At 34.7% G+C, this 27,848-nt stretch overlaps 1 protein-coding gene across 1 annotated transcript; it reads left to right on the top strand.

The window, feature by feature from the left end:
* Nucleotides 1-1,100: 1,100 nt before the first annotated feature.
* Nucleotides 1,101-26,859, top strand: LOC111515209 (glutamate receptor U1). The gene is made up of 7 exons (XM_074177972.1): nucleotides 1,101-1,320; nucleotides 1,673-1,880; nucleotides 1,991-2,161; nucleotides 8,078-8,307; nucleotides 12,660-12,868; nucleotides 20,104-20,369; nucleotides 25,861-26,859. The coding sequence occupies exons 1-7, from the start codon at nucleotides 1,176-1,178 to the stop codon at nucleotides 26,132-26,134; spliced, it is 1,503 nt and encodes a 500-aa protein (XP_074034073.1). The 5' UTR covers nucleotides 1,101-1,175; the 3' UTR covers nucleotides 26,135-26,859.
* The last annotated feature ends 989 nt before the right edge of the window (nucleotides 26,860-27,848 follow it).

Here is a 27,848-nt window from a genome sequence, read left to right as displayed (position 1 = left end):
TTCCATCAGTCCTGAGAGTTTCATCGTTCTACCTCGAATATTACGGAAGATACGGGGGTGTTTCCATGAGAAGTGAGACACACTGCAGGTAAACCCTACAGGTGTACCACCCATACAGGTATACCACCCTAAATTAACTTTACAATTTTGCCTTATCTAAGTATTATTTAACAATATATGTTTAAATGTTATAGCTGTATATAAAACAATTTTCAGCTATATAAAAATTAATTTCACAATATTGCCTATCTAAATATATTTTTGCAATGTGTCCTTATGTAGTAATCAGTAAACCCAACAATATTATTTTAACAAGCTATATAGTATGCTATTTGGTATATATCTGAGTATATATATATATTCCGTGTTAGGAATCACACGTTAAAAGGTAAGACCTCGTTAATCCTTAGCTCGCACAAGTTTCGACTTCTGAGGGTTGTCGTTCGTAGGGGTGCGACAGCTGGTTAACGGAAAAACAGATTTTAAACAGATAAACCGAAAGAAACCACTCCAAAAGTCATAAATATTGTTGAAAATCAATCATCACAATCGTTTGATAAGGAAGAGATCAACTTTTTGAACAACGGTTATGAAATTTATTCTATTTATTCTTCTAGTTATTTTATTGTACGTCCAATTTGAATTATTTCTGTGTATTTCACTTATTCTATTTATTCTTCTAGTTATTTTATTGTGCGTCAAATTTGATTTATTTCTGTGTATTTCACTTTTTTAATTTTTTTTGATCTTCCCTGTCTACGGACCAGAAATTTGCTCTCAAAATAATTGTACCTTATTCATTTTCACCTATCCTAGATGTGTCAAATATGATACTTGTTTCAGGGTCCATATATTTTCAATTTTCCTTTCATTATAATTGTGAATATCACTGAGCCAATTGTTTTGTAATTGTTTATGTTTTTTACACCTTTCTTTACTCTTTTACTTTTCATGTCGATATAAGTAAACTAAGTACAAAAAGTAATATACAAGAAGTACTTGTACGAGTGTATTACTCACATACATCTCTATTTTGATTTGTGATTATATATTTTGAATTCATGTGGATTGCATATTCATAACATATATTTATACAGGCAGATAATGAAAATGGCACTTTTGATGTCAATATCAATGCAGAATTGGAAGACAAATCCAGCAGTACTGAATGTTTCATGCCATTTCAAGAGAATGTATTTATGACTTCAAATGAATCCTGCAATCCTGAATCAGGCTCTATAAATGTCGACATGACTTGTCTTTTACAAGTTTATAAAATCAGAAAGTCCAATAATTCATCACTAGTTGTTTGTCCATTAGGTAAGTAGCAATTAACTACATTGTTGTTTATACCTAACTCTGGGTCCTCAAAGTCAAAGAGGTTTGTGGGCTATTGTCACATTCTAAACAATATTGGTTATTAACAGTAAATAAGTGATTTCACATTGTATCAAGTCGGTTCAAAAGTAGGTACTCAGAAATCTTGTTTTGAAACAAATATAATTCAGAGAAGTTCCGGTATCTTTCTTGGCATTTCAGAAAAACATCCAAACATTTTATGGATCTTTTATTCATTCATTTTGTAGTCAAATTGTATCCAGTTGAACTGTGAAAAAACGCTTATTCAAGCAAGAATTTTGTGTGTTACTAAACATTGTTTTTATGCTATCAGGAATCTGGGGCTCAAACACCGGCACAAAAAATCTCAATCTATTCATGGATATAGAAAAACGGGGGAACTTCCATGACAAATATCCTTTGATATTTGGCAACAAAGATCTCAATAAAGTATTGGGACAGGAAGATCCATCTGAAGATGATGAGGAAAGTGATGAAATGAACGAATTTACAACGTATTTCACGACCTTCTTGAATGCAAGGTTTGTAAAAATATCACCATACATAATTTTCACAATATCTATAATTGTATAGACCTGCACAATAATTGGCGTCTGAATTAATATGTTTCTAAATATTCATATTTCTGTAGGAAAACGGTTCTGCATTTTCCAAGATTTGGAAAAAAGGATGAAACTGGAGAATGGACAGATCTCTTGGGTGCAATTGTCAAAGGTGAAATTGATATCAGCTCAGAATGCATGTCGAAAAATTTGGAAAGGTTCAATGATATGTCTTTCACACACGATGTGTTGACAACAACGTAAGAGATATTGAGTTCACTTCACAGAGTTATATAATGAATTTTCATTATTGTAAAAAGCGTAAGAAAAGCATAAAAAGGCATCCCCTCCTGATTTTTGAACGGGACTATTGCGGACAAAGTTCAAAACGCATTATTTTGAGTAATTTTCAATGAAAAACAATAGACTGGCGTCAGTCTAATCTGAGAGGATGTTACCAATTCATTTTTCGAATTGAATTGGGGGTCTTTTGATATATTTTCAAATCTGTATCTAACACTGGCTTATTTTTTGAAATTAGACCGGTCGTTCCGAAATAGTGTTATATATAGTTTTTAAGAATCGAAGATATAATTTCAATAAAAAATGTGTTCTTAACTACTCCATTATGAAATGTTCCTGGGTAATTTTTTACAAGTACCTTTTCTTCTATTCATGATTTCTGGATTACTTTCTGTCATAATGAAAAGCTGCCAATCTTGCTGACGAAATATAAGCACTACAGAAATATCCTTAAAGCATTATAAGAGCGATGCCTGTGCAAAAGTAGCGATTCACATTGAATTTGAATAGCTGGAGATTATATCCATTTGAAAAAACCTTCTCAGGAAATGTATTTCACATAAACGCAGTTATTCAAATAAAAGAATTTTTAAACAGTGAAGTTTGACGTATACTAACTTGAACCTCAAAACGATGAACAGCCACAGTCCGTCGCGTATTTCTGATATGTACCGCTGTTGATGGAATCAAAAGTATCTTTAAAAGAGAGAAATATCCTTTCTTCGATGTTCCAGACTATAAAAGTTGCAAGTGATGGTCGTGTCTTCAACCATGCGGATGGCTCTTTTCTGGATGTAATGCTTAGGGGCGGAGCTCCATACACGTGAACAATACTCCAAAGGAGGTATAATCAGTGCTTTATAAAGCATCAAAAGTTGCTGGGGTTTGTACAGTTTTCTAGTTTAGAACAGTGTTCTAAGCTTTTGAGAAGCCGCCTTCGCAATTCCAGCGACATGATTGTGCTTAGACATGTTGGTGTCCATTTTGACCTAACAAACTTATCGAAGCAGGAAGCGGAATTGTCTGCCCTGACATTATTATATCTGGTTCAGAGACATATATCTTTTTGGAGAAACCGATGCCTGGGTTTTCGTAGCATTGAATTGTATCTGGTTACTTTCACCCTAATTCGAAATTACCACTAGATAATCATTGAGAGATGCAACCTCCTATTGCCGGTGGAGATGTGCATTCGCAGCCGATGTCCTGGAATCCAAATGAAATGAGAAGACAAGTGTGCTGTCGCCAGCAATGCTATACAATATTGGATTCTCGGTTTTTTTCAATAAGTCGTTGATATACAATATAAAGAGAATTGTTGTTGTTGTATTTATTCATCTTTCAGATCATTATGATATTAGACATGTCAATAATAAAAATAACAATAAATAACTATATGAACATAAATAAATAAACATATACCTATCAAATAAAACAGGTACTATACAAAACACTACAAGTGGCATACTGATGCAAATTTTAAAATCATAGACAAAATATTATAAAACAACATAATGTAATTATATACAATTAAAAGGTTTAACATAAAAAAAGGAAGAAAAAGCAGTGAGAACAAGTTATATCAAGACATCCCTTTGCAGGAACTCATCTAAGCTATAATAACCCCCGTTGGTCAATAATTCTTTGATATGGTTCTTGAAACTTACTAAGTGTAGGTCCTTGACATCCTGTGGCAATGAGTTACAAAGTATGATGCCGTTATACCTTAGAGATTCCTTGAATGTTGAAGTTTTGCGTTTTGAGATGGTCAAGTGTTTAGTTCGTGTTGCATAATTATGAGTGACTGACTCGTGATTGAAATGAACCATGTTGTATCTCACATGAAGCAGAGCTTTATAAATATAGATACAGGGTAAAGTTAATATTTTATATTTTGAAAATAAACCTCTACAGCTAGATCTCGGTGTAATGTCAAATATAATTCTCATGATTCTTTTTTGTAGCATGAATACACGTCTTACGCCAGTAGAAGTACCCCACATTAGTTTATTTTGAGCCATGTGAGAATAGGCCAAAGAATAATAGACCATCTTGAGCCATCGTCAAGCAACCCTTTGAGCTGGCGTATTGCAAATATTGCCTGGTTCAATTTTTTACACACATGATCAATGTGAGGCTCCCGAGACAAGGTTTTATCTAAGTACATACCTAGGAGTTTGGCTGTATCAGATAGTGTATCAGATCAGGACGTTTTTAAGATTCAATGTCTTTCTCAAGGAGAAACCCAAGTGAATAATTTTATTTGCATGCAGTTTCAGTTGGTTTCTGTCACACCAATAAATCATAGCGTCCATGAATGAGTTTATATTGAATTCTAACTCATCTATTGTGTTACCAGACACTGATATGGTAGTGTCATCTGCGAACATTACGGTGTGACCATGTTTGATATATTTCGGGAGATCATTTATATAGATTGAAAACAGCAGCGGTCCTAATTTTGAACCTTGTGGTACACCAATCATGATATCTTGAATATGTGATGCAGTGGTATTCATAGTCACAACCATTTTTCTGTCAGATGGGAATTACTTAATCCATTCAAGTAAGAATCCTCTGATAGGTACCAATGTTGTACAATTTACTGATCATAATTTCATTTCTTACTGACTCAAATGCTTTCGCTAGATCAAATAAGATTGAGACTATATACTTTGCCTTATCAATGTTACTGTAAATGAACTCAAATTTACTAGCAATATTTGTTTCAACGGATCTAGCTTTTCTAAAGCCATGTTGTTGATCAGATAACATTTTGTATTCTTCAAGGAATAGAACAATTCTATTTGCAACTATTTTTTCTAGTAGTTTTGATGGCACACTTAATAATGAAATTTGGCGATAGTTGTCAATATCTACTTGGGAACCTTTTTTATGTATTGGTATAACCTTTGCAGTTTTCCAGACTTCAGGAAAAACTCCCTCAAATATTGATTTATTTATGAGCTTCACTAGAATGCCCGATAATGTCGGTATGACATATTTTAGAGCTTTCACTGATATATCATCAAATCTACTCGATGATTAATTTTTTAAATTATTCATCGTCCTTAGTATCTCAGGTTCCAAGAAAATAGAGTTTTTATTGAAATCAGTGACGGATATTATGATTGAAATCATAATATGAAACCATGGAAATACGGAACTAGACGCCTTCCTGAAACACATCAACAGCGTGAGACCTTCCATCACTTTCACAATGGAGAAGGAAATCTACAACGGATTGCCATTCTTAGACGTTTTGGTGAAGAGGACCGACACTGAGTGGGAAACATCTGTATACCAAAAACCCACTCATACGGGACAGTATCTGAACCACGAATCCAACCACCGATCATTCGACTAAAAGAGAAATCATCAAGACTCTATTAGACCGTGCTTTTGGGCTCTGTAATACGAAGGAAGGTCTCGAGAAGGAACTAAACATCATCAAAAATGATCTTCAACGGAATGGCTACTCCAAAGCGATGGTAGAAAAGACTTTGGCTAAAAGACAGCAGGAGCCTCGCAAGGTTGAGAAGCCGTCACAAACTACATCAGAGGATTATCGGAGAGGATAAGAAGAATTGGTTCCAAGTACAACATCAGAACCTGCTTCAGATCTGGTAACACTATCCGTAGCAGCCACCAGGCCACCAAACGCGGACTGCGATTCCAATAATTGCATTTACCGGATACCCTGTGAGTGCGGAAAATCCTATATTGGTGAAACTAAGAGGCCATTGAATGTTCGCATTGCCCAGCACAAGAAACACACACAGCGAGGGGAAACCAGCAAATCAGGAATAGCAGACCATGTTTGGACCCATCAACTCAACATCGAGTGGTCCCAAGCTGAGATCTTGCACAGAGAAAAACATTGGTTTAGGAGAAAATTCAAGGAAGCCTCATACATGTTGTCCAACAACGTATTCAGCCAAGCCAGCGTAGAAATACGCAACATATGCGAAAAATAGCCAACTCCCGCCAAACGGTCATCTCCCACGGAACCAGTGAAGCGGAAAATGGAAAGCGGGGATAAGTGAAAGTACTCGAACGACCTATGAATAGTCATATCTCGGAGAAATCAGTCCAGTCATCACCCGAAGACGATTGTTAATACTAACAATCGAAACGTCGTGAACTAACGTGACTTGGAATCACTCCCCTTTTTATTTTTTTTTTATTTTTTTTTCATTCAATTGTTCTATTTTTACTTGTATTTTATTTCACTATTATTTCATTTCAGGTTTATTTTGCTTAATATAATTGTTATTTTCAGCTATTCATTTTTAATTCTTCTTTTTTAGTTGTTTCCGGGATTTCAAATCATTTTATATAGTAAACAATGGAAATCCGAACTAGTGAAAGTTGATAAGATTTCCGAAAAAACAGATAGTTGAAAAAAAATCTCACATTACGTGAAAAAGTGCCTCTTTGTAAGTATAATCAATATTAATAATTCCCTAATATTAATAGGGGGGTGTACCTTAAGTCTATGTCACACGGTATGTAATAGAGTGTGGCAAATGCTCTGCAGTATATACAGGCCAAACCGGTAGACATTTTGACATGAGACTGCGTGAACACGTCTGTTTGGACAAAAAATCTGCAATGTACGAACATCTTCAAGAATCAAACCACAAGATACATGAAGATAACCTCAAAATCCTACACATATGTAATAAAGGGAGAAAAATGTATTTGTTGGAGGCCATGGAAATTAAGAAATCAATTAAAAACCAGAAACATATACCCCTAAACGAGCAACTCAATTTTTGTACTTAGGTCTCCTCTCTTGAATTTATAAGTTTAACATCCCCTAGAATTTTCAGCGTGGAATTTCAAAAGTTGGCATCTTGGTTCGCCCAACTTCCTGTCTCTCAAATACCTGTCTTTGCAGCTTACCTGGAAGTCTAATATAACCGATATTTCAAACTTCAGATTTCAGTTTAATACTTGATAATGGGGTCAAACCCGAAACCGGTCGTATAAATAAAATCTACCAGTGGTATTTAGACAAAAGTATTTTTTATTCTTTTCATTTAAGTGATTGATTTCAAATATGTGTAGATCATGCAAAGAAGTAACTTTCAGACACCAACTGGAAAAAAACCCCTCTTGAAACAATTACTCTTATATGAACATCGACTTATACAAAAAACACTTTCTCCTATTCAGTTTGTATTCCAAACATTCGTTATGGATTTGGTATCAGGTATCATTCAAAGGATTGCTACAAAAACATCATCTTCAATACTTCCAAAAATGCTGCCGCAAAAATGATGTCAAAGTTTTTTTCAAATTAAAAAGAGGATATTGTGATTCTGAATCAATTCCATAACAAATGTTTGGAATTCAAACTGAATTGTATGATTCAATGTTCATATAAAAGTAGTTTGTTTAGTGTAATTCGATGTTGTTTCGGTAGTGTTTTTTTGTAGTTTTTGTCTGAAAGTTACTTCTTTGCATAATCTACAAATCTTTGTCGAGAGTTTATTTAGAAATCAATTGCTTTGTTCCGTTCTTTGAAAGACTTCCACATTTTTATTTTATGGAAAAGTAGAAAACCAAAACCTTCATTTTCCAATGATATTTATAGTTTGTTTCTGTAGTGCTTACGTTTTGTCTTTAAGAGAAAGCTTCCAAATACTCAGAATTGGCAGCCGATTGCGAAAAACAAAAACGTGTTAGATAAAAAATGAAGTTGGCAGTATTTCTGCGGCAACAAGTAACGTCACACTATTGTTTTTTATCAGAAAATATTGAAGAAGATATTATTCTTGTAAACTTTGTAAGACATTGATATATATCTCGTTTCTTTCAAAGAGAGTGGAACTTTTTACTCCCACACTGTTAATATTATTTTGCAGGAAAAACATTTACATCCAACCAGAAGAATCTAGTGAATTCCGAGATATTTTCTTGGTACCTTTCGATAATAGGCTGATAATTGCCGTGCTTAGTACGGGTTTAATATTTTCTCTCATCATGACCCTCAGCAATAAAATAAGTTCTATTATGAAAACCGATGAGATCCACGCTCAAAATAAGGGAGTATTGGACTCGATAGTTTGGTGTATTGGAATATTTTCACAACAAGGTACCTAACATACATGTGATTATCGTTAAATGTCTCCAAAATGTGTGATTACACAGGCCGATTTTTTTGTTGATACCACTATTGCTATCTCGGCAACGGTAGATCCTACAAGGACAGGTAAATGGAACAAAAGTTGACTTTTCAGAAATACAAGATAACGGAATTCTCAGATAGATGAAATCACCAACCGTTTTGCAAAAAACTGAAACTAACAGATTTTATTTTTTTGCTCTGCCGCCTCCATTTTCGATAATATCAAAAAATGACAAAAAAACTTTTTGATTCGTTTCATGTTCTTCATAATATGGTTCAACCTATTTTCCAATACGACGTTTCGTTCATTGAAATCCATCATCTTTTTTTTCAATACAGACCTGTGTATTTTTTATACATTTTGGTAGTCATTGTAATAACAAATTTATTGATATATTACAACACATGTATTTCTCGACGTTTCACCAGAAAACACATCGTCAATATTCTGTCATTTCTTTATTCATAATTTCCAAATGTCTCTTGAAAATTTGTAGCTACCCAAATGTTTCTGTTCAGAAATATCATACAAGAATTAATTATTAAAAATGGGTACTGTATCAAAAAAGTCATAGATGCTATTCAGGAGAAACACGATACGCGATATTTTTTTTTTGAAGTAAGCCATGAAATACATGAATTTGAATGTCAAGTCAATTATCAAACACAAAATAAAACAGTTGTTTGATTTGATGAGCGATTTTAAGGAAAAAACATGAGTTTTTCCAATGACGAAAAAGTGGATATGCTTTTTGTTTATTCGAGATGTTTGACAAATGCTACCAAATCTCTGGGAATGTATCAGGAATTGTATCCTGAACGACGACAACCTGATCATAAATATTTTCAACTTATCGAAAACAGTTCACAAAATTATGGATCCTCCAAAAGAAAATGTACGGTTACTGAATATGTTGGCCATAATGAAATCGGCGTTTTAGATGCGTTCATAATTATGATAAAGTGAATTTTATTTGATTTAGGATTTGCGGAAAATAAAAAAATTGAGAACAAGGAAGTATCCCTGAGGGAGATTGCTCTTAATTCGACCATATCCACTACGTCTGTACAGAAAATTTTGACGATAAAAAAATTCAAACCTTATCAAGTCGGCAAAGTCCATCATTTGCGTTTGACGGACTTCAACAGTAGAAAAGTTTTTTGTAGATGGTTCATTAGAAAATTTCTTCAAAATAATGAAATCTGCAAAAAAAATTGTGGTATTTCCAACAAGAGTACCCAGTTATAGGAAATACTATTAATACAGAGTATATATAAAATAAATATTAAAAATAATGGAATATAGAAATGTATAAAAGTAAATGCTGAAAGAAAGTATATATAAAATATTCGTATACCTGGAATTTCAAAAAAAGAACGAAAAATTGAGTATATAACACTAAAAGTTACAAATCATGCATTGTAGCAGTACTGACACAAATGTTATTTATAGTATCATTAAAAGTGATTATGGATACATGATACCAAGGCGTTGAGAGAGTCGAAATGAATATCGCAATGTTCACAGATTTTATTGAAGCTACTGCACATAAAATTTAATGGTGATCGTAGCATAACATTTGTGCGTATTGCTTCGCAATAGAATTTCAGATTGTGTCAACCTTCACTTTTTGGTACTAAGAAATTGATCACGGGTAAAAGAACCGTACTGTCAATAATGTTGTTTAGTAATTTATGCAGGAATTTTATACCAAGAATAACTCTCCTATTTTCAAAGATGTCATATCAAATCATGTCAACAAAATGTTATGATCGATGCCTCTCGTGGGGTATTGTCCATCAACTTTTAGATTTAAGTATTTGAGGAACTTCCTTTGCACGCTCTTGATTGATGTTTTTTTGTAGTCGTAAACTGGATTCCATAACACAGAGCCATACTCTAACTTAGATCTGGCATACGCAAAATATAGCAATTTTAAGGTGGCAATGGTGTGATGAAAGTATATTTACCAATAACTGATGGTTCAACAGAAATATATATTATCACTGACGACAAGAAAATTAATATTTATATAGAGTTACCAATATTCAAGGGACATACGGTGTTAACGTATGGCTTGGTGTTCTTGAGAATAAAATTATTGGCCCCCACTTTTTTGAAACATCTCTGACCAGAGAATTATACTTGGACTTCTTATCAGGGTCTCTAATGGATTTTCTAGAAGATTTGCCACTTAGCCACCACATCGCAGGAGAATGTGCAGAGATTTCCTCAATACAACTATGCCGGGAATATGGATAGGAAACAATGATCCTGTTGAATGGCCACCACGTTCACCGGACCTTTCTCTTCTAGATTTTTCGTTGTGGGACTCCATAAAAAATAAAGTATTCAGAACAAATTTTGAAAATATTGAGGAATTGAAAGATTCAATCAGGAGAGCCTGCATGGCTATCACTCCATAGATGTTAGAGAACTGCCACAAGCATACTATTTCTAGAGCAAGTATTTGTTTAAGGAATGATGGAAGACAGTTTGAACATTTACTGCGATATCGCGTGAGACGGTAACTTAAAAAATGTAACGTGAGGCATTCCGTTATGATGTTCATTTTCTACAATTTATTATTTCGTTACATTCTCTTTCGTAACTGTTTCTTTTTCAATGTGGTGAATTACGATACTATTAACTATGTGCTTGCAACGATATTCAGAAATTTCATTTCTCATTGAAAAAAAAGTTGAATGATGGAATTTTGATGAAGTGTTTTTTGGAAGAAACGTCGAGAAATATATATGTTGTTATATGTCAATATGTTATAATTCCAATGACTACCAAAATGTAAAAAAAAATTACAAGTTCATTTAAAAAAATATTGCTGATGGTTTTCAATAAACGAAACAACGTCGCATTGAAAAATGGGTTGACCAGATTATGAAAAACATGAAATAAAGATATTATTGAAAATGGAGGCGGCAGAGCAAAAATTAAAATCTGTCATTTTTAGTTTTTTTGCAAATATAACAGAAACGGTTGGTGATTTTGTCGATCTGAGAATACCATTATCTTGCATTCCTAAAAAGGCAACTTTTATTCCATTCAACCGTTCTTGTGATACCTACTGTTTCCGAGATAACAATAGTGGTATCAGCTAAAAAAACACCCTGTATATATTTGAATATTCTAAACATATTAGGTAAGCTGAAAATTTCGTAGGCTAACACAGAGATGGCGCTAGTAGTACCAAATCCATATAATTTTTAGTTGAGCGTAACCTTTAAGAGGCACGTGTTCAAATTTCATAGCTGTAGGACTATTAGTTTGGGTGATAGAACATTTTGAGTGGAACATTGCTTTTTGGTGAAACAAATAATGGTGGAACCAAAGCTTGACTCGATAAACATTATTCTGACTTGCACCATACCATACCAGGAACCGTTGAGAAGTGGTTCGCTAAATATAAACAAGGTAAAATGAGCACCGAGGACGTTGCACACCAAAGAGGCTGTTACTGACAAAAACACCAAACAAGTACACGAAATAATTTTGGATGTCCTCAAAGTGAAGTTGATCGAGATAGCTGAGGCTCTGAAGATACCAAAAGAACCATAATGAACCCGAATATATGCATCGATATGTGACAATGGATGGAGCATAGCTGTATTATTTCACACTAAAATCACCAGCGACTGTTACATAGCGTTATTGGAGCGTTTGAGAGTCGAATCGCAGAAAAACGGCCCAATTTGAAGAAGAATTGAGTGCTGTTTCATCAAGACAATGCACTATATCACAAATTGATGAAAACGATGGCAAAATTGCATGAATTTGACATAGAGTTGCTTCCACATCCACCGTATTCTCCAGATTTGACCCCCAGCGACTTTTTTCTGTTCTCATACCTCAAGAAAGTGCTCGCTGAGGCTAGAGACATATCTTACTATGAAAATGGTATCGTACGACATTATAATCGTTGTATCGCCCTTGGAGACGACTATATTGTATGAAGAAATCAAATCTTTTACGAAAAAATTCCATGCTAGCTTACGAACTTGTCAGTCCAACTGTAATATAAAATATATATTTTGAAGGTATTTATTTTTGATATATATAAAAAAAATTCAAACTCTAACTCATTCGTTGGTTTATTCTGAGATGAATCAAATTAATGAAAGCTCAAAATATATTCTTTGAGTACTAAAAGAACATAAATTGAATATCTGCTTTTACTCTGGTGATTGTAAAACGTATTATAAATCAAACAGCAGCCCTCTAGTTGAAACATGAAGCACATTTCTTTGAATATGTTTCAATCCAACTTTCTGTTGGAGGTTATCACAAAATAAGTAACTTCTAGGAACACTATGGAAACCTACGTTATATGGTGGTCGAATTGTTGTCTTGATTTCATTGGCATTTACACTACTGATCTACAATTCATACTCTGCTTTCATAACTTCCGTATTATCAGTTGAACTGAGCAGCATACGCAACGTGGATGATTTACTCCAGAGCGACTATGAAATAGGATACACCAAAAACAGTCAGGATGAAGTTTACCTAAGAGTGAGTTTACCAAATTTTTGAGTAATGCAGTAAATCAATACCTCTCAACTATGTTGTAAAGTATACAGGGCTTTTCATGATGAGCGTTAATTAGCCGTTTCTGACAAACTATTCAACGGATTAACCTGAAAATTTCACAGTATGCATAAATCAATATAACCTACACGCCTAAAATATTTCAGACGAAGCGGCGTTGTCGCTTCTACTATAAAGTAGCGGCTTCTTTGATTTTTCAAATGGAACACCCCGTATATAATATCATATTATGATTCATTATCACTTTGTCAACAAATTCATATACTATTTCCCTATACCTATCTATTACCGTTTAGAAGATATAAATTAATTTCGATATTTTTTTTACCAAACATGAAGTTTTATAAATGCTGATAATCTTGAACTCTCTTGCACTAAACCGATCAAATTTGAAATGGAGTGGATCTTCACTCCGAGTCATATTTTCATTTGCCTCATACAGGGTCTTCAAAAAATGCAGATACTTTGATCTCATGAAAAAATGAGTGGAACTCAATTTTTTCAAATGGAGCACCCTGTATATTTCAACATTTTTGAGCTCTACATCCAATTTTAGATTAACTTTGTTCAGATAATACTATTTCTATTTTGAACCGTTTTCGAGATAAACTGTTTCAAACGGAAACTGACGTGGTTTTCTTGCTCGTTTTTTTTGAAATCATCACTTATTTTGGATATTCAACATTTTTTTTATACTTAGTAATATTTCTTTTTGATCCAGTTTTTCAACTGTCTCAGATCAGTAAATTCGAAATTTGTATGTACCTACCTTAGAAAAAGTTACAATTTGTATACATTGAGGTATTGGTTTCTAACGTACAACAGTACACATTAATATTTTTTAATAGTGTGCTTCGGAAAAATAAATAAACCAATTATTTAACGTCAGACTTTCGTTGGTGGTTTTGACTGATTGTGATAGCTACCAATTATAATAGAATAATGTCAAGATTAGGTTACACTAATGAAGATTTCTTGAATTTATTAATAATTTATGGTGAGTGCAATAGAATTGCAAGTAGAACATGCCGAGTATTTCATGAAAGATATCCACAACTTCCGAAGCCGAATAATAATGTTTTAAATCGACTACTAAAAAACTGTAGGTTGAATGGAACCTTCCGTCCAAAAATCATTCGTAAGAAGACTAAAGTGGATGATGATGACAATGGTATAACAGTGTTGGGATACTTTCATGCATTTCCATATCGTCGTCTGGACTGCAAAACCTCGTATCTGCGTTTTAAATAATTTTACAGGAGAGCAATAAATTTGATTTTTTTTCGAACTGAAATTCAAATACCTACAGATTTTGCTTTAAATGAAACAAAATAAACTTACTTTGGTTTTTATAATTAGTTTTATTGAAACGCAAATATCAAAACAATTTTTTTCCGAATTAACAAAACTTACGAGGTTTTGAACAAAAACTCTTAAACTGTTTAACGACATACGTGTTCTGGCACAAGCAAACTAAATGGTTATTATTAAGAGAAAAAAGGTGATTCCGTGAATCTGTAAACAAAAAACAAATTTCTTTGGATAAATATAGGTAAACATAATCGTAAATGTAAATTAATAACACTATTAGTGTGGAAGATCGTCATAAAATATCCAAAACTGCTTATCTAGCAACATTTTTAAAGATTGTAAGTGATTGTACTTTTCGGTCTTAATTTTTGGTCGAGTTTTATAAAGCTGAGTAACTGTATAATTTCCACTCCTTGGTCTTTTAGGAAACTCTGTCCAGATATCATTATAATTGATTTTGTATTTTATTTCACCGGCAGGAAGGTACATTAGACCATGAAGTTCCGAAACTTTAGGAACTTTCCACGCATTCGCAAATATTTATTTTTTGCTCTTTCTTCTCTGGTAACCAGTTTCCCTTTTTTCTTTAAGGGTTCCTTCGTTTCTTCTTGAGTTCTATCTTCATTTTCTAATTCATCGTCTTCTATATCACTATCTGAGTTATTTTTGTTATATTTTCGTTTATTTGTGTTATTTTCCTTATCCTGCTTTTGGGATCCCGCTGCGTTATCCTGCAGTTCTTCTTGGATGGTGTCGTTTTCATCTTCTAGTTGAATACAGTCAGGATCATTTTTTTGGTCACTCTCGCCATTGTCACTGTTTTGGTCGCTGTCGTTGTTGTCACTCTCTACATCCCGAAGGGGAATATTTTCGGGATGACATGTATTTCCATTATCTTCATTGTTATCTAGGTTTTCAATTCCGTCTTCGTTGTTTGCATTCTTGTCTTGATGCTGTTTAATGTCTTTGTCGAATTCAACTACTGTTGAATTGTTTAACGCCACAACCTCTTCTATTATTACATTGTTATCAATGTAAAAATTAGGAATCTCCATATCTGGGAAAATTTCGTTAATGGGTAAAGACGTTTCGCAAGCAAAGGTATTTTCAGGCATCTGGCACTCTTGACCATGAATTTGTTCTAATGCTTTAAGCACCATAACTTTTCCCTTTGGTAAGGACATCTTCTGAAAATAATAGTTTATTATAAACCTCTAGACTAAAGTGTAACTTTTTATTTCGAAAGTTTGTATCCTGATTGAATGGAGGAATACAATTCCTCAAGCTATAAAAATACATTTTAGTCCAGAGGTTTTAAACGACCAAGATAACTGCGACCGGCAAAAGAATTTGAAGGACGTCAGAAGGGTGTTTTTTTTTCAAATACACACTTTCCAAATGTTTCACCCTCAAAATATTTAAATCTAAATAAGTTTAAAACATTTGGCAATATGTATATTCAAAAATTGAATACCCTTCTTATTCCTTTGCCGGACGCAGTTATCTAGGTCGTAAAATATTATTTTTCGCTGTATTATATTTTCAAAAAAAAATCAGGAAAATTAAGGCATTATAGGTACCTATTGCGTCCTTCGCAACGGAGTTTAAACGAGTCCAAATCATAACAAGACTCAAGCTGATATTTCCGATAAATAATTTTACTCGAGGATGAGCAGCTAGAGCAAAGTCAAATAAGCGCCCCTATAGTAAGGTCATTGACAAAATAAATGTCAAAATAACATTATTTCGGCAGACTAACTGAAAGTTAGTCCATTATACAGTACACAAGTATTCAAAAATATTAAAATAATTAATATTTTGTAGTTTTTATTAATCTTAAATGAAAACCTGTCACAACTGCTCATAAAATCATAATGTATAACGCATACATAAATAGGCTTTATTGACTTTTTATTGTGCAAAATCAAGTATCTGCAATGTAAACCAAAAACATTTTCGGTCAAAAACTCGTATATGATGCAATAATTTGAAATGGAAATAAAACTGTATGAAAAGCATAAAACCGAGTTTGTTCACTACTGCACGCATATACGGCCTTAAGCTTCCCTCTAATCATTAAATTGTAATATTTAATACTTACCAGTTTATTGATTTTAACACAAAACACCGACAAACACCTGTCACTATAAGTTACCATGTGGAACTGCGTCAAATACGAGGTTATGTTCGCTATATTCAAATACGCGGTTAAGAACCGAGTTTATTTGGCGTTATAGGAATATCGAAGCGCTTCAAGATTTTGCACACATACGCGTTTCACCCTTGGAATCCCAATTTATTAAAAATATTAATTTAGGAAAAAAATGCAGATACGAGGTTTTGCAGTCCGAACGACGATATGCTTCTCTGCACGAGGCTGAAAGGGAGATAGGTATACCCTACGTGACAATTTGTCGAATTCTTAATAAGCATAAATGGCCTCCCTATAAGTTCTACTGTGTCCAAAATTTTAAAGAGACTGATTTACCTCGTAGAGTGGAATTCTTTGAATGGTTACTTGTCAAGACTCAAGAGGATGAACATTTCCTTGACAATATCATATGGACAGATGAGGCCAAGTTCACAAAAAATGGAGTTTTCAATAGACACAACAGTCATTATTGGACGCCAGAAAATCCCCATGTTGTCCGCCAAAGGGGTTTTCAAGAAAGATGGCAATTCAATGTATTTTGTGCCATAAAGAATGAGTCAATTTTTTATATCGAGTTTTATGATGATAATTTGAATGCATCAAAGTATGAAGATTTACTGAGGAATGGAATTCAAATGATTTTAAATAATAGACCAGGAAGAGAACGTGTATGGTACCAAATGGATGGTGCTCCAGCACATAATTCTCATTCAGTCAGCGAAGCTTCAACCGAAATCTTCGAAGACAGATGGATTGGTAATAATGGACCTTTTCGTTGGCCTCCTAGAATACTAGATGGTAATCCATTAGATTATTTCGTGTGGGGTTTCATTAAAAATATGGTTTACTCTACTCCAATAACAACCATGGAAGATATGAAATCGAGAGTTACAACTGCTTTCAATAGTTTGACTCCGGACTTGATCAGAAGCGCTACACATGACAATCTTTTGAAGAGATTACATGTTTGTTCAAGTAGAGGTGGAGATGTGTTTGAACATATTCTGAATTACACTGACGATTAAATTAACTCATTAATTTATGGGTTTATTATTTTCAGTTCGTGTTTCAGCGTTAATAAAACTATTGTTTGAAGAGAAATTTCATTCAATGGTTGAGGAGTATTTTAATAATTATCTTTTCATTGTATCATCTGTGACTAATTGAAAAACATCAAACGAAATCTGTTTTACAAAAATGAGTGGTGAACAAGGAAACCATGTCAATTTCCGTTTGAAACAGTTTATCTCGAAAACGGTTCAAAATAGAAATAGTATTATCTGAACAAAGTTAATCTAAAATTGGATGTAGAGCTCAAAAATATTGAAATATACAGGGTGTTCCATTTGAAAAAATTGAGTTCCACTCATTTTTTCATGAGATCAAAGTATCTGCATATGAATTTGTTGACAAAGTGATAATGAATCATAATAAGATATTATATACGGGGTGTTCCATTTGAAAAATCAAAGAAGCCGCTACTTTATAGTAGAAGCGACAACGCCGCTTCGTCTAAAATATTTTAGGCGTGTAGGTCATATTGACTTATGCATACTGTGGAATTTTCAGGTTGATCCGTTGAATAGTTTGCCAGAAACGGCTAATTAACGCTCATCATGAAAAGCCCTGTATATCGAACTACTGTACTTTTATGTGATACTAGTCAAAACAATAGACATTCCTAGAAACAGTGAACCTAGAGAAAATCCAACACAAACGATATTGCCTGATGTAACTCAAATACAGACAAATTTACCTACAATACCTGAAGTACCTGCACTGAGGCGTTCTGACCGCATAAAAGAACAAACAAAAGAATGAAACGTTCAGTTTGAACATGACAGTACAGCCAACTATTGAAAGCGCTCGCATAAAATATATAAAGCTTCGAATCCTTTTTGTGACATATGTTAATATTAAAATACTGAAAATGAAGGAAAATTAGTTGCATCATTCAAATATAACAGATGATGACAGCACGACCAGCTGTCAAAAGAGCTCGCATATAATTAAATAGGAGTTATAAAGCTTCAAATCCTTTTTGTGAATTATATTAATATTAAAATACTGAAAATAAAGGAAAATTTTTTGCCTCATTCAAGAAAAAGTAGGCAAGATTAATAAACCTGAAATTCTGGAATTCAAACAATTCCAGAATGATCTGAATTCGACAAATGGTTGTTTAAAAAGGTTTGTCCGTTTCAATGTCATGTGTTTCCCGGTATTCCTCGGAATGAAAAGATTACTCTTGTAGAGAATATATTGAACGAAATGTCTATCGATCCGGTAGTGAAAAAGGAAATATTAGACTTGCTTACGGTTTGTTTGTCACAGAATTACTTCCAATTCAATGAAATTTTCTACTCATCCTGCAAAGGTCTCATGACGAGAAACCCACTTAGTCCTATTCTGGCAGATATTTTCATGAACGATTTGGAGAGAAAAATACATAGTAACCCACTGGTAAGAAATTCATCAATTCTCTCCACCCTTCTATCACATTCACAACGGAGATGAAAAAGAACCTCTCTATAAATTTTTTGGACTTGACAATAACGAAAGTTAACAACAAACATGATTTTTCAATTTATCGTATACCAGCACATATAGATATTATCATTCATAATTCTTCCACCCACCGGTATCAGCACAAAGTAGCAGCTTTCAACAGTATGATCCACAGACTGGTAAATGTACCCTTGTCAGAGGCGAATTTCTATTAAGAACTGAACATAATGAAACCAATAGCCGTCAACAATGATTACGATAGCAGTCTAATACATTCCTTATTATCAAGGAAGTTTACTCAATTCGAAGAGAAATGGATAAAAGTTATAGAACCTTAACCTACTTAGGCTAACCCATCACAAATTTTTAAAATTTCATGCACAGCAAAGGTGTGAATATTGCTTTCAAAACCAACAATAACTTAGGCATTTACATCAAGAATAACAAAGATAAAAGTTAAGTTTCAGAAAAATCGGGAGTGTATAAATTATCACGTTGTTTTATATGGGTCAAACTGGAAGAGGTTCAAAGCCCGCATCAAGGAACATAACAATAGTTTCCGGAATGAAAAAAATTAATTCCACATATGCCACTCTTTTAATCACAGAGGGACATGAGTTCAACCATGAATTCAAGCCCCTCCATTTCCAGAAGAAAGGTTTGAAACCTAACCTGTTGGAGAGAATGGAAATAAACGAATTCAAAAACTCTCAATATCTTACGATCAAACTGAATTGGGTAATTCACCATTATTGAATCTGTTTATTTCCAGGTGAAAATATTAAGTATATTTACGGTACTTTGGAAAAAAAATTTCATATAGGATATGAATTCATACCTGACCCTTTCAGTTAGATTAGAAAGTAGGCATACAAGTAAGTAATATGTTAGAGTTAGAGTATAAAATAGTTGTAATTCAGAAGTAACTTTCAGTTAACGCTTGAAGAAGCTATCGTATAGCGAAACACGTGTCACGGTTTTTGTGAAAACCTTTAAAATGAAAATCATACAATAAACTGTATTAATCAATTTTAATAATGAACTAGTTTTTACTGGCCATTTATGGGACAATTTACCTTCCACAATATAAAATAGAAATTAGTAATAGAGAACTTCAATATATTTTTCTCATAGATGCATTTTCTGTATTTCGAAAATCTTGCCTATCAAAAAAATGATCTAGTCAACAACACATATTATCAAAATTTCTTTATTCTTTATTTTTCAGTCGATGAACATATCACAGCTGAACCACATTTACCTCAGAGGGTACTTGGAGAATGACGTTAACAACATTTCCGAAGGACTCATGAGAGTGACAAGAGGTAGTTATGGATTCTTCGCTTCCAGTCACTTGGCAAGGAAGCAGCTCTTGAATATCAGTAACTACAGATGCAGATTCAAAATCGACGAGATTCCCATAAGATACACTGTGGACCATATGGCTTTCGTTACAGCCAAAAAATCGTCATACAGAAAGTTGATAAATTTAAGGTGAGCATTCATTCAAGAAATATGTATTTAGAGATATCAGAATGCAGTTCACAAAAATTATTTGGAAAGGTTTTGATACTACGAAAATAGAAAACATGAAAGTATCGATAAATTTTCAATCAAGTATTGTATGGTTCCAAGTTCGTATCCCTTGTCAAAATATAAAATTTTTTCAACACTAATATTACAAACCTATTACAAAATTAAGTATAGAAATATTTCAAAATTATTAACTAGGAATTTCAATATCCAAGAAGAATATAGAATGATATGTATCTAGATGGTACTTATGAGAAATTCAGGTATGTAGAAAATACAGTGAGTTGACACTTTGAAATTAAACATTCAACAGTTCGTTAGAAATCTTTCTTATTGGAAAATAATGGAGTAAACAGCGGAGTAGAAAGAATATGCATACGCCATCTACTAATGGGTGGCGAAACTAAATAGACAAAGAAAAACCTCTTACTGTTGCATATGCAACTCATTTTGCAGAATGTTTAAAACTGAAAATAAATTAAATTCAATAGGTATATGGTATACGCCAAATAATAATAATAATAGGATGTCGTTCGTATAGGGACAACAACTGATTAATGAAAAAACCTATTTGATCCCGTATGTTTCTTCTTATTTCAAAACAATGATCATTTGATAAACTTATATTTTCAGTTTGTTAATTCTACACTGATATCTGAAGAATAGGAAACAATCCGAAGAAAGGAAGAATAAAGCCTCATACATTTGAATCAACTAAGGATAGCGAATATCCTTGGATATAAATTAGACTTTGTTTAAAATTAAACATATATGCATGCACAGACAGTGTAGTTGTCTCACTTGCTCTCACACACACAGACTGTGTGAAAAAATTATTCAATCACGACGATCCTAATCAGGATAATGAGATAATGAAGAAATGAGAATTGAAACTTTCTTACCACTTTTATTTGTAACTAACGTTACTGCAGTTTCGTCCCATAAGGACATTTTCAAACTTATGCAATACAATAAGATTGAAAATGTCCTTATAGGACGAAACCCCGAGACTTTTATCCCAAAGAACGGGTCAGGTGCAGACACCACTGATTAATAGCTCCACATCGTAATCTGCCATGATAATTAGTGTAAGCCCCTATTGTTTTTTTTTGAATTTTAAGGAGAAGACGTAGCTTCCCGGCTCGAGGTGCAGGAGACATGAGAGCTTTCGTCTGCCGAGACGTGGAGGCTCCCGCTCTTCGTCTGAAAGCTCCATTGGACTAGTTGCAGAATAAATTCCAACTTTCTGAATTCTGCTACGCAAAATCATAAAAAGGGTACAAACATAAAAAGCGCAGAAGCGTAAAACGCATACAAGTTCGAACAAATCAAAGTACAAGAACCACTAATAGCATGAAAACTGGAATAAATTTGACACAACGAGATCGTCCTGGAAGTGTCTGGCTGCACTGTAAAATGTAGGTCTGAGATGACCACTGCTGGAGCCTGCCTCAAAGGAGTCTATCTGGAGAAGTGTAAAACAAAAGCCTTGAGTATCCCTGATAGTTTCTTGAAATAGGATTTCGATCAGAAGTTGTAAGGTTTAGTGCATTTAACCTTATGGTAAAACCCTGTACTCTGTTATGTTTTCTATTCAAGCAACTATTAGAAACAGTAGGAAATTTCAGAACCTTGTCACTCTGATTTATCCAGTGACAATTTATGTTGAATAATAATAATTTAGTATTTATATTCAACTCTTCAGTAGACCGTATTCCTTATTTTATTGGTATTTTTGAAGTGTATCCTATCACAGTGTAACTAAGTTGGTCTACAGTGACAAGTGTTGACAAGGGGGAGGGACTCAGTATTTTCTACAGATGACGTCCAAAAAAAGCTCTTATAATTGTTTTTCTATGAAAAATCAAGAACCGACCTGCGTCCTTGCCTCCACAAATCAAGAGTAAGTCATTCCAACGGGGCATAAGTACTGCTTTCTTGCTCTGGATTAGTCTAGATCAGTGTTTCCCAAACTTTTCGAATTCACGGCTCCCTTATGTTTTTTAAGGTTATCGCGGCGCCAGAACGTAAAGACTACACTAGATATTTAATTAATAAAAGTAGGTTGGTGGCTGTCTGAACGAATTGCATTTTGCAATTACCGATATTATCATATTATCAGAGGATTTTTATTAATAGGTACCGACGTATTACCTTTACTCTCAGTTATTTATATTGTAAAACGTTGTACCTTGAGACTCACCTGTGGCCCACGGCGCCCAGTAAAGGTTCCACGGCGCCCCAGAGCGCCGCGGCGCACACTTTGGGAAACACTGGTCTAGATAAAAGAGCGAGTGAGGAAACGATACAAAAGTTAGGCGCCAAAAATATATACCCCGATTTCTTTGTTGCAAATTTTGTATTGTTTATTCTGCTTTTATTGCAAATTCGTCAGGACTCAAAAAAATTTCCCGCATTTGGACTTTTCAAAGTTCGACAGCTAACGCAAGATGCTCCAACTAGTGTCCGACCGAAACTGGTTTTTACGACCGAAACAGAAACCGAAAACGAATTTCGGTAACGGTCTCAGTTTCGGCCGAAACCGAAAAAGAAACTTCCTTACAAGAATTATGTTTTGAGGGAAAAATAAAGAAAACGTTATTATAATCAGTCAGTCTTTATTTTTTTATCTTTAAATCACAACGTTATACACTCTTCGACATTTTTACTTATTGATAATCAACATAACAAACCCTTGTTTAAGAAAAAATAATAATTGCACCTTAAAAATACTTAAAATAGGTGAGGTATTTATTTGAGTAGGTGCAGATCCTTCTTTTGAATATTATTGATGGTTTTTCAAAATTATTAAACAAAAAATTACTTATTTAGGTTGTTACCTGATATCACAATAGGTACTTGATATTTATGTAATAAATAAATCACACACAAAGTAAATCACAAAGTAAGTCTCGAGTCACAACATGATTAGGCTGGTGGACGCGGCTAAATGTTTTTATCGCTTGTATGAAATTCAACGCGCCGAACATTACCGATCATGGCGCGGGTTTGCCACCGAAACCCGTTTTTTGCCGAAACTCGACCGAAACCGAATTTTCGGTCGGACACTAGTTCCAACAAATAAATACAGTAATTCAACAGCAAGGAACATTCACATACTATAATGAGAATACAGTAACGGGCTGGTAAGATGTATAAGTCTGCCTGTACCTACCTTGGGTTTTGAAAGATGTGATGGAATTGGCCGATCCTTGATAAAATTCCATAATATATTCAAGTAACATTGTGAGATTTTCACTGAACAGAAAGAAACTGTATAGTGCAGCGGTTCCCAAACTCCTTTTTTACCTGGGGACCCACCTTTATTGTGGATTTTTTTCGCGACCCACATATTAAATAATATTAAGTATAATTATTATTACTAATAATATTTTTATCATTATTATTGTGAAAATTCACTATTGAGAAATACACCTCTGAAAGAAAATGGTAAACATGACATAATTGAAGATAAAATACATTACGAAAAAAGAAGTTCAATTCAGAATCTTAAAACTAAAAAAATAACATAAATGTAAAAATTAGACTTATGTAATTAATGTGACTTGTGGAGCCGGTGCTCAAGATTTACAAGAGATTCTATATCTGGGTTAAAAGTTGAAAGCTTTAAACGCAGGTCACTTTTCACACTAAGCCTATTTCTATATTCATTTTTTTAATATACCAAAGTGGAGAATGCCCTCTCACAAGTATGTGGTTGAAAATCCCATCAGGTCTTTTGAGGATATGTTAGAAAGAACTGGATACTCTCCCCTAGCCTTTTTCGAAAATGAGAAAAACAATTCAAAAGCATTAAGTGTTTTCAACCTGGTTTCACGACCCACCCAAATTGTTCCCGCGATCCACTAGTGGGTCGCGACTCATAGGTTAGGAACCACTGGTATAGTGAAACACTTGTATACACACGCCTGAGGAGGCTTTTGTTCAGTAAACTGTTCTGTTCTGTTGTGTTTTTCCGTTAACCAGCTATCGCCCCTTCCTACGAACGACAACTCGCAAAAGTTGAAAGAAACATGTGCGAGCTAAGGACTAACGAGGTCTTGCCTTTTAACGTGTGATTCCTAATAGTGAAAATCTCACAATGAAGTGTTACTTAAATAATTCAATGAATATGTTGGTCTTCTGTCACCTAAAACTTCAGTGATCCCCGGGTTTGTCGGATTGACTCTCAAGGTTCTCACATTTACTTGATTTTTTTTCAATACTACGACCTTCAGAGAGTAGTTTATAAGTATAGGGTCTTCCAACAGGGATTTTGACAATTGATAACGGCCAACTTGTTGAAACTGCATCTGTCAAATTAGTTGTCATTTATTCAGTATGTTTCGCCAAACACCATGGATGGATATGGTATTCAGTAACACGTGCAAATAATAAGATTGTTTAACAAAATGGGTGTTGCTCTGTGAGAGTGTCAAGGAGAATCCAAGGCCTTTTGCAGATCAAAACTTAGCAAATTTTGCGTCGTGACTTAGGCTTGCACCCATACAAAGTGAACAGATCTAGAGCTGTTGGCAACTGCCCCTAATTTTCATCGAATTTGGGACGATACCAATCAACATGAGATCCAAGAGCGTCCAATGCATCCCGAAAAAGACGCTGTTTAATGTGGCTGGCGGCGTCATCGTTCCATATTTCTTTGAGAACGATGTTGGCCAAGTCATCACTGTCAACGATGAGTACTTTAGGTCGATGATTACCAACTTCTTTTGGTCTGAATTGGATGATCTGGACACCAACGACATGTGGTTTCAACAGAACGGCTCTACGTGCCACACAGCTCATGCCATACTGGATATTCTGCACGAGCGAATCGAGAGCAGGGTTATTCCACATGGAGGTGACGTGAACTGGCCACCGAGATCGTGCGATTCAACCCCATTAGACTTTCTTGCTGGGTTTTCCTAAGTCGCAGGTGTATGTGAACGAGCCACAGACTACAGCGATCCTCAAAGCCAACATAACCCATGCCATGTGTCAAATTCATCCTGATTCATGTGCCAGAGTCGGATGCGCTCCACCCAGAGCAGTCGTGGCGAACATTCGAAGGATGTTCTATTACACACATAACGGCATCAATAGGTCTTTCAAACGAATAAAAAATATTGATGATATATCACGCGCTTATTGAAAGACTCCATATAAATAAATCCACTATACTTATACTTGAACTGATGAGATATAACTACAATTTTAATTTCAAAGGTTCAGTTGATATATCCCCTTTTCAAAGCCTTCCATCAAATAACAATGTTTTTTTTAAATAAATCTACACATCTTCGTTTTTAAAATCTATGATCAAGCTTTCAAATTACATCTATTCGATCAGATTCAAATTATTAAAGTCAACTAGACGTCCACAAAGATTCAACTTGGGTTCTGTATTGTTGTTACTTTTTTTTTCAAAATTAATTTCGTATATTTTTTCCAGTATCATCAAAATGTATGAAACCGGAGTATACAAGTATATCCACAACCACATTCACCCTGATCTTCCGAAGTGCGACAAGAAAAAGATGTACCAGAGCGCCAGATTGGTTGACTTGACTACGGCTTTCGTCATTCTTATCCTGGGACATGTTGGGAGCGTGATTTTTCTTATTGCTGAGTGCATTTGGAACAGAAAAAGAAATATACCCAGATATTTCAGAAACAAAGTTTCAAACTCACAGTCAAGAACAGTTCAGCAAGGGTTTGTGCTTTAAAGTCAGTGGCGTAAAAGAGGTCCTGGAAAATTCATTGGATGGGTCCCTAAGAAAAATCGCCACATTGTAATATTATACATTCAATAAATCACTGATATAGTTACCCAACAGTAATGTTGTGTCCGTTTCAATTACATTTCTCATTTTCGAAAGCGTAGGTATTGATAATTTTTATTGTAATAGTAGTTTGATGTTAATAAGATATTTATTAATAAAATTCTCCTCAGTGTCACTATTTTTCGGGTTTGAAGGTCGTGAATTTTTGTATTTTTTCCTGACGTTTCGCTGGCGCAAGTGGCTAGCTTTCTCAGACATTTATATATCCTGGGTTACTATCTCCGATGACTGTTGTGTTTCTCCGAGAGATTTTCAATTATGTCTGTGACCCTAGGAATATGAGGTAGATACGCGCGTGCAACTATCTGAGACCCCGTTTTGAGCCGTAGAACTCTTCAACTTCATGACTCTGTTGATCTCGGTTACCTCTCAAATTGGGGTACTATCTCTCCTTCTGTGGTCGCTCCTGGTGGATAGTCTGCTTGATGCCCTCGACAGAAGAGAAGTTGATCTGCAAGCTTATGCAGATGACCTTGTCATCCTGGCAAGGTCCACGTCGGGAAGGGTAGCTTGTAATATCCTCCAAAGCGCGTTGGACATTGTTCACAGTTGGTACCTGAAGGAGCAGATGTATGTCAACCCCAGCAAAACTGTGTTAATCCCCTTCACCAAGACAAGAAAATTGGACGATCTAACGCCATTTTCCCTCAATGTCATTCCATTTGGAACGGAGGCATTGTCGTTGATAAAAGACTCACCTGGAATGCTCACTTGGAAAAAGTTTTACACAAAGCCAGACTGTTTCTATGGACATGTCGAAAGATTTGTGGTAAAACTTAGGGATTTGGGACCCAAACAAATCCATTGGATTTATGTGATGATTGCCAGACCAATTATCACTTATGGTGCAATTGCTTGGTGGCCGATGGCTTTACAGAAAACGGCCCAAGTGAAGCTCTCTGGCTTACAGAGACAGGCTTGTCTGGCTATCACTGGTGCCATCAGTACCACACCGTCAGTGGCCACGGAGATCCTTCTAGATCTATCTCCTCTCCACATTTTTCTGGAAAGAGAGGCTAGATGGACTGCATACAGACTTGCGCACATTGCCAATTGCACAAAACAATTCAATGCAGAGTGCAACAGACTGTTGGTTGACATTGGAAGTCACAGCATTCTGGAAATGACCTCTGACTTTAGGCCTTCAACTGTCAACTACGAACTGCCTTATTAAGTACTATTCCCAAGTAGAGAGGACTGGATCCTCTGGGAGAAGGAAATATTAAGAGCAGATAGTTGTTGATCAACAGATGGATCAAAAACAGTTTCCGGTTCTGGTGCACGTGTTTTCAGTCGCAGACCCAGAACAGAATTATCCACCTGCCTAGGAACTGATGCGACCGTATTTCAAGCGGAAATTTACGCTATTGAATTGTGTGCGGAGAGATTTGATAAATCCAACCTCACTCACAAGTCAATAAAAATATTCTCGGAGAGTCAAGCGGCGTTGGAAGCTCTTGGCTCTTTCCGAGCAACGTCTAAATTGGTAGTAAACTGCCAAAAACGACTCTCCTCGATAGGAAGACTTAACAGATTGCCTTTGTTCTGGATTCCTGTCCATACTGGCCTGGATTGAAATGAAGCTAATGACTCTCTA

Source organism: Leptinotarsa decemlineata, unplaced genomic scaffold (genome assembly GCF_025532065.1).
Source record: "Leptinotarsa decemlineata unplaced genomic scaffold, Ldec_3_MD MMD2_tig00003335_RagTag_RagTag, whole genome shotgun sequence".
Taxonomy (NCBI): Eukaryota; Metazoa; Arthropoda; class Insecta; order Coleoptera; family Chrysomelidae; genus Leptinotarsa; species Leptinotarsa decemlineata.
The sequence above is the reverse complement of the archived record's forward strand: the minus strand, read 5'-3'. Positions and strand labels throughout refer to the sequence as shown.

Coding starts and splice junctions, on each gene's coding strand:
- LOC111515209 (XM_074177972.1), top strand. CDS start 1,176: ATGCCATTTCAAGAGAATGTATTTATGACTTCAAATGAATCCTGCAAT. Junction 2,162..8,077: donor CACGATGTGTTGACAACAAC/GTAAGAGATATT, acceptor ATTATTTTGCAG/GAAAAACATTTACATCCAAC. Junction 8,308..12,659: donor TGGAATATTTTCACAACAAG/GTACCTAACATA, acceptor AGTAACTTCTAG/GAACACTATGGAAACCTACG.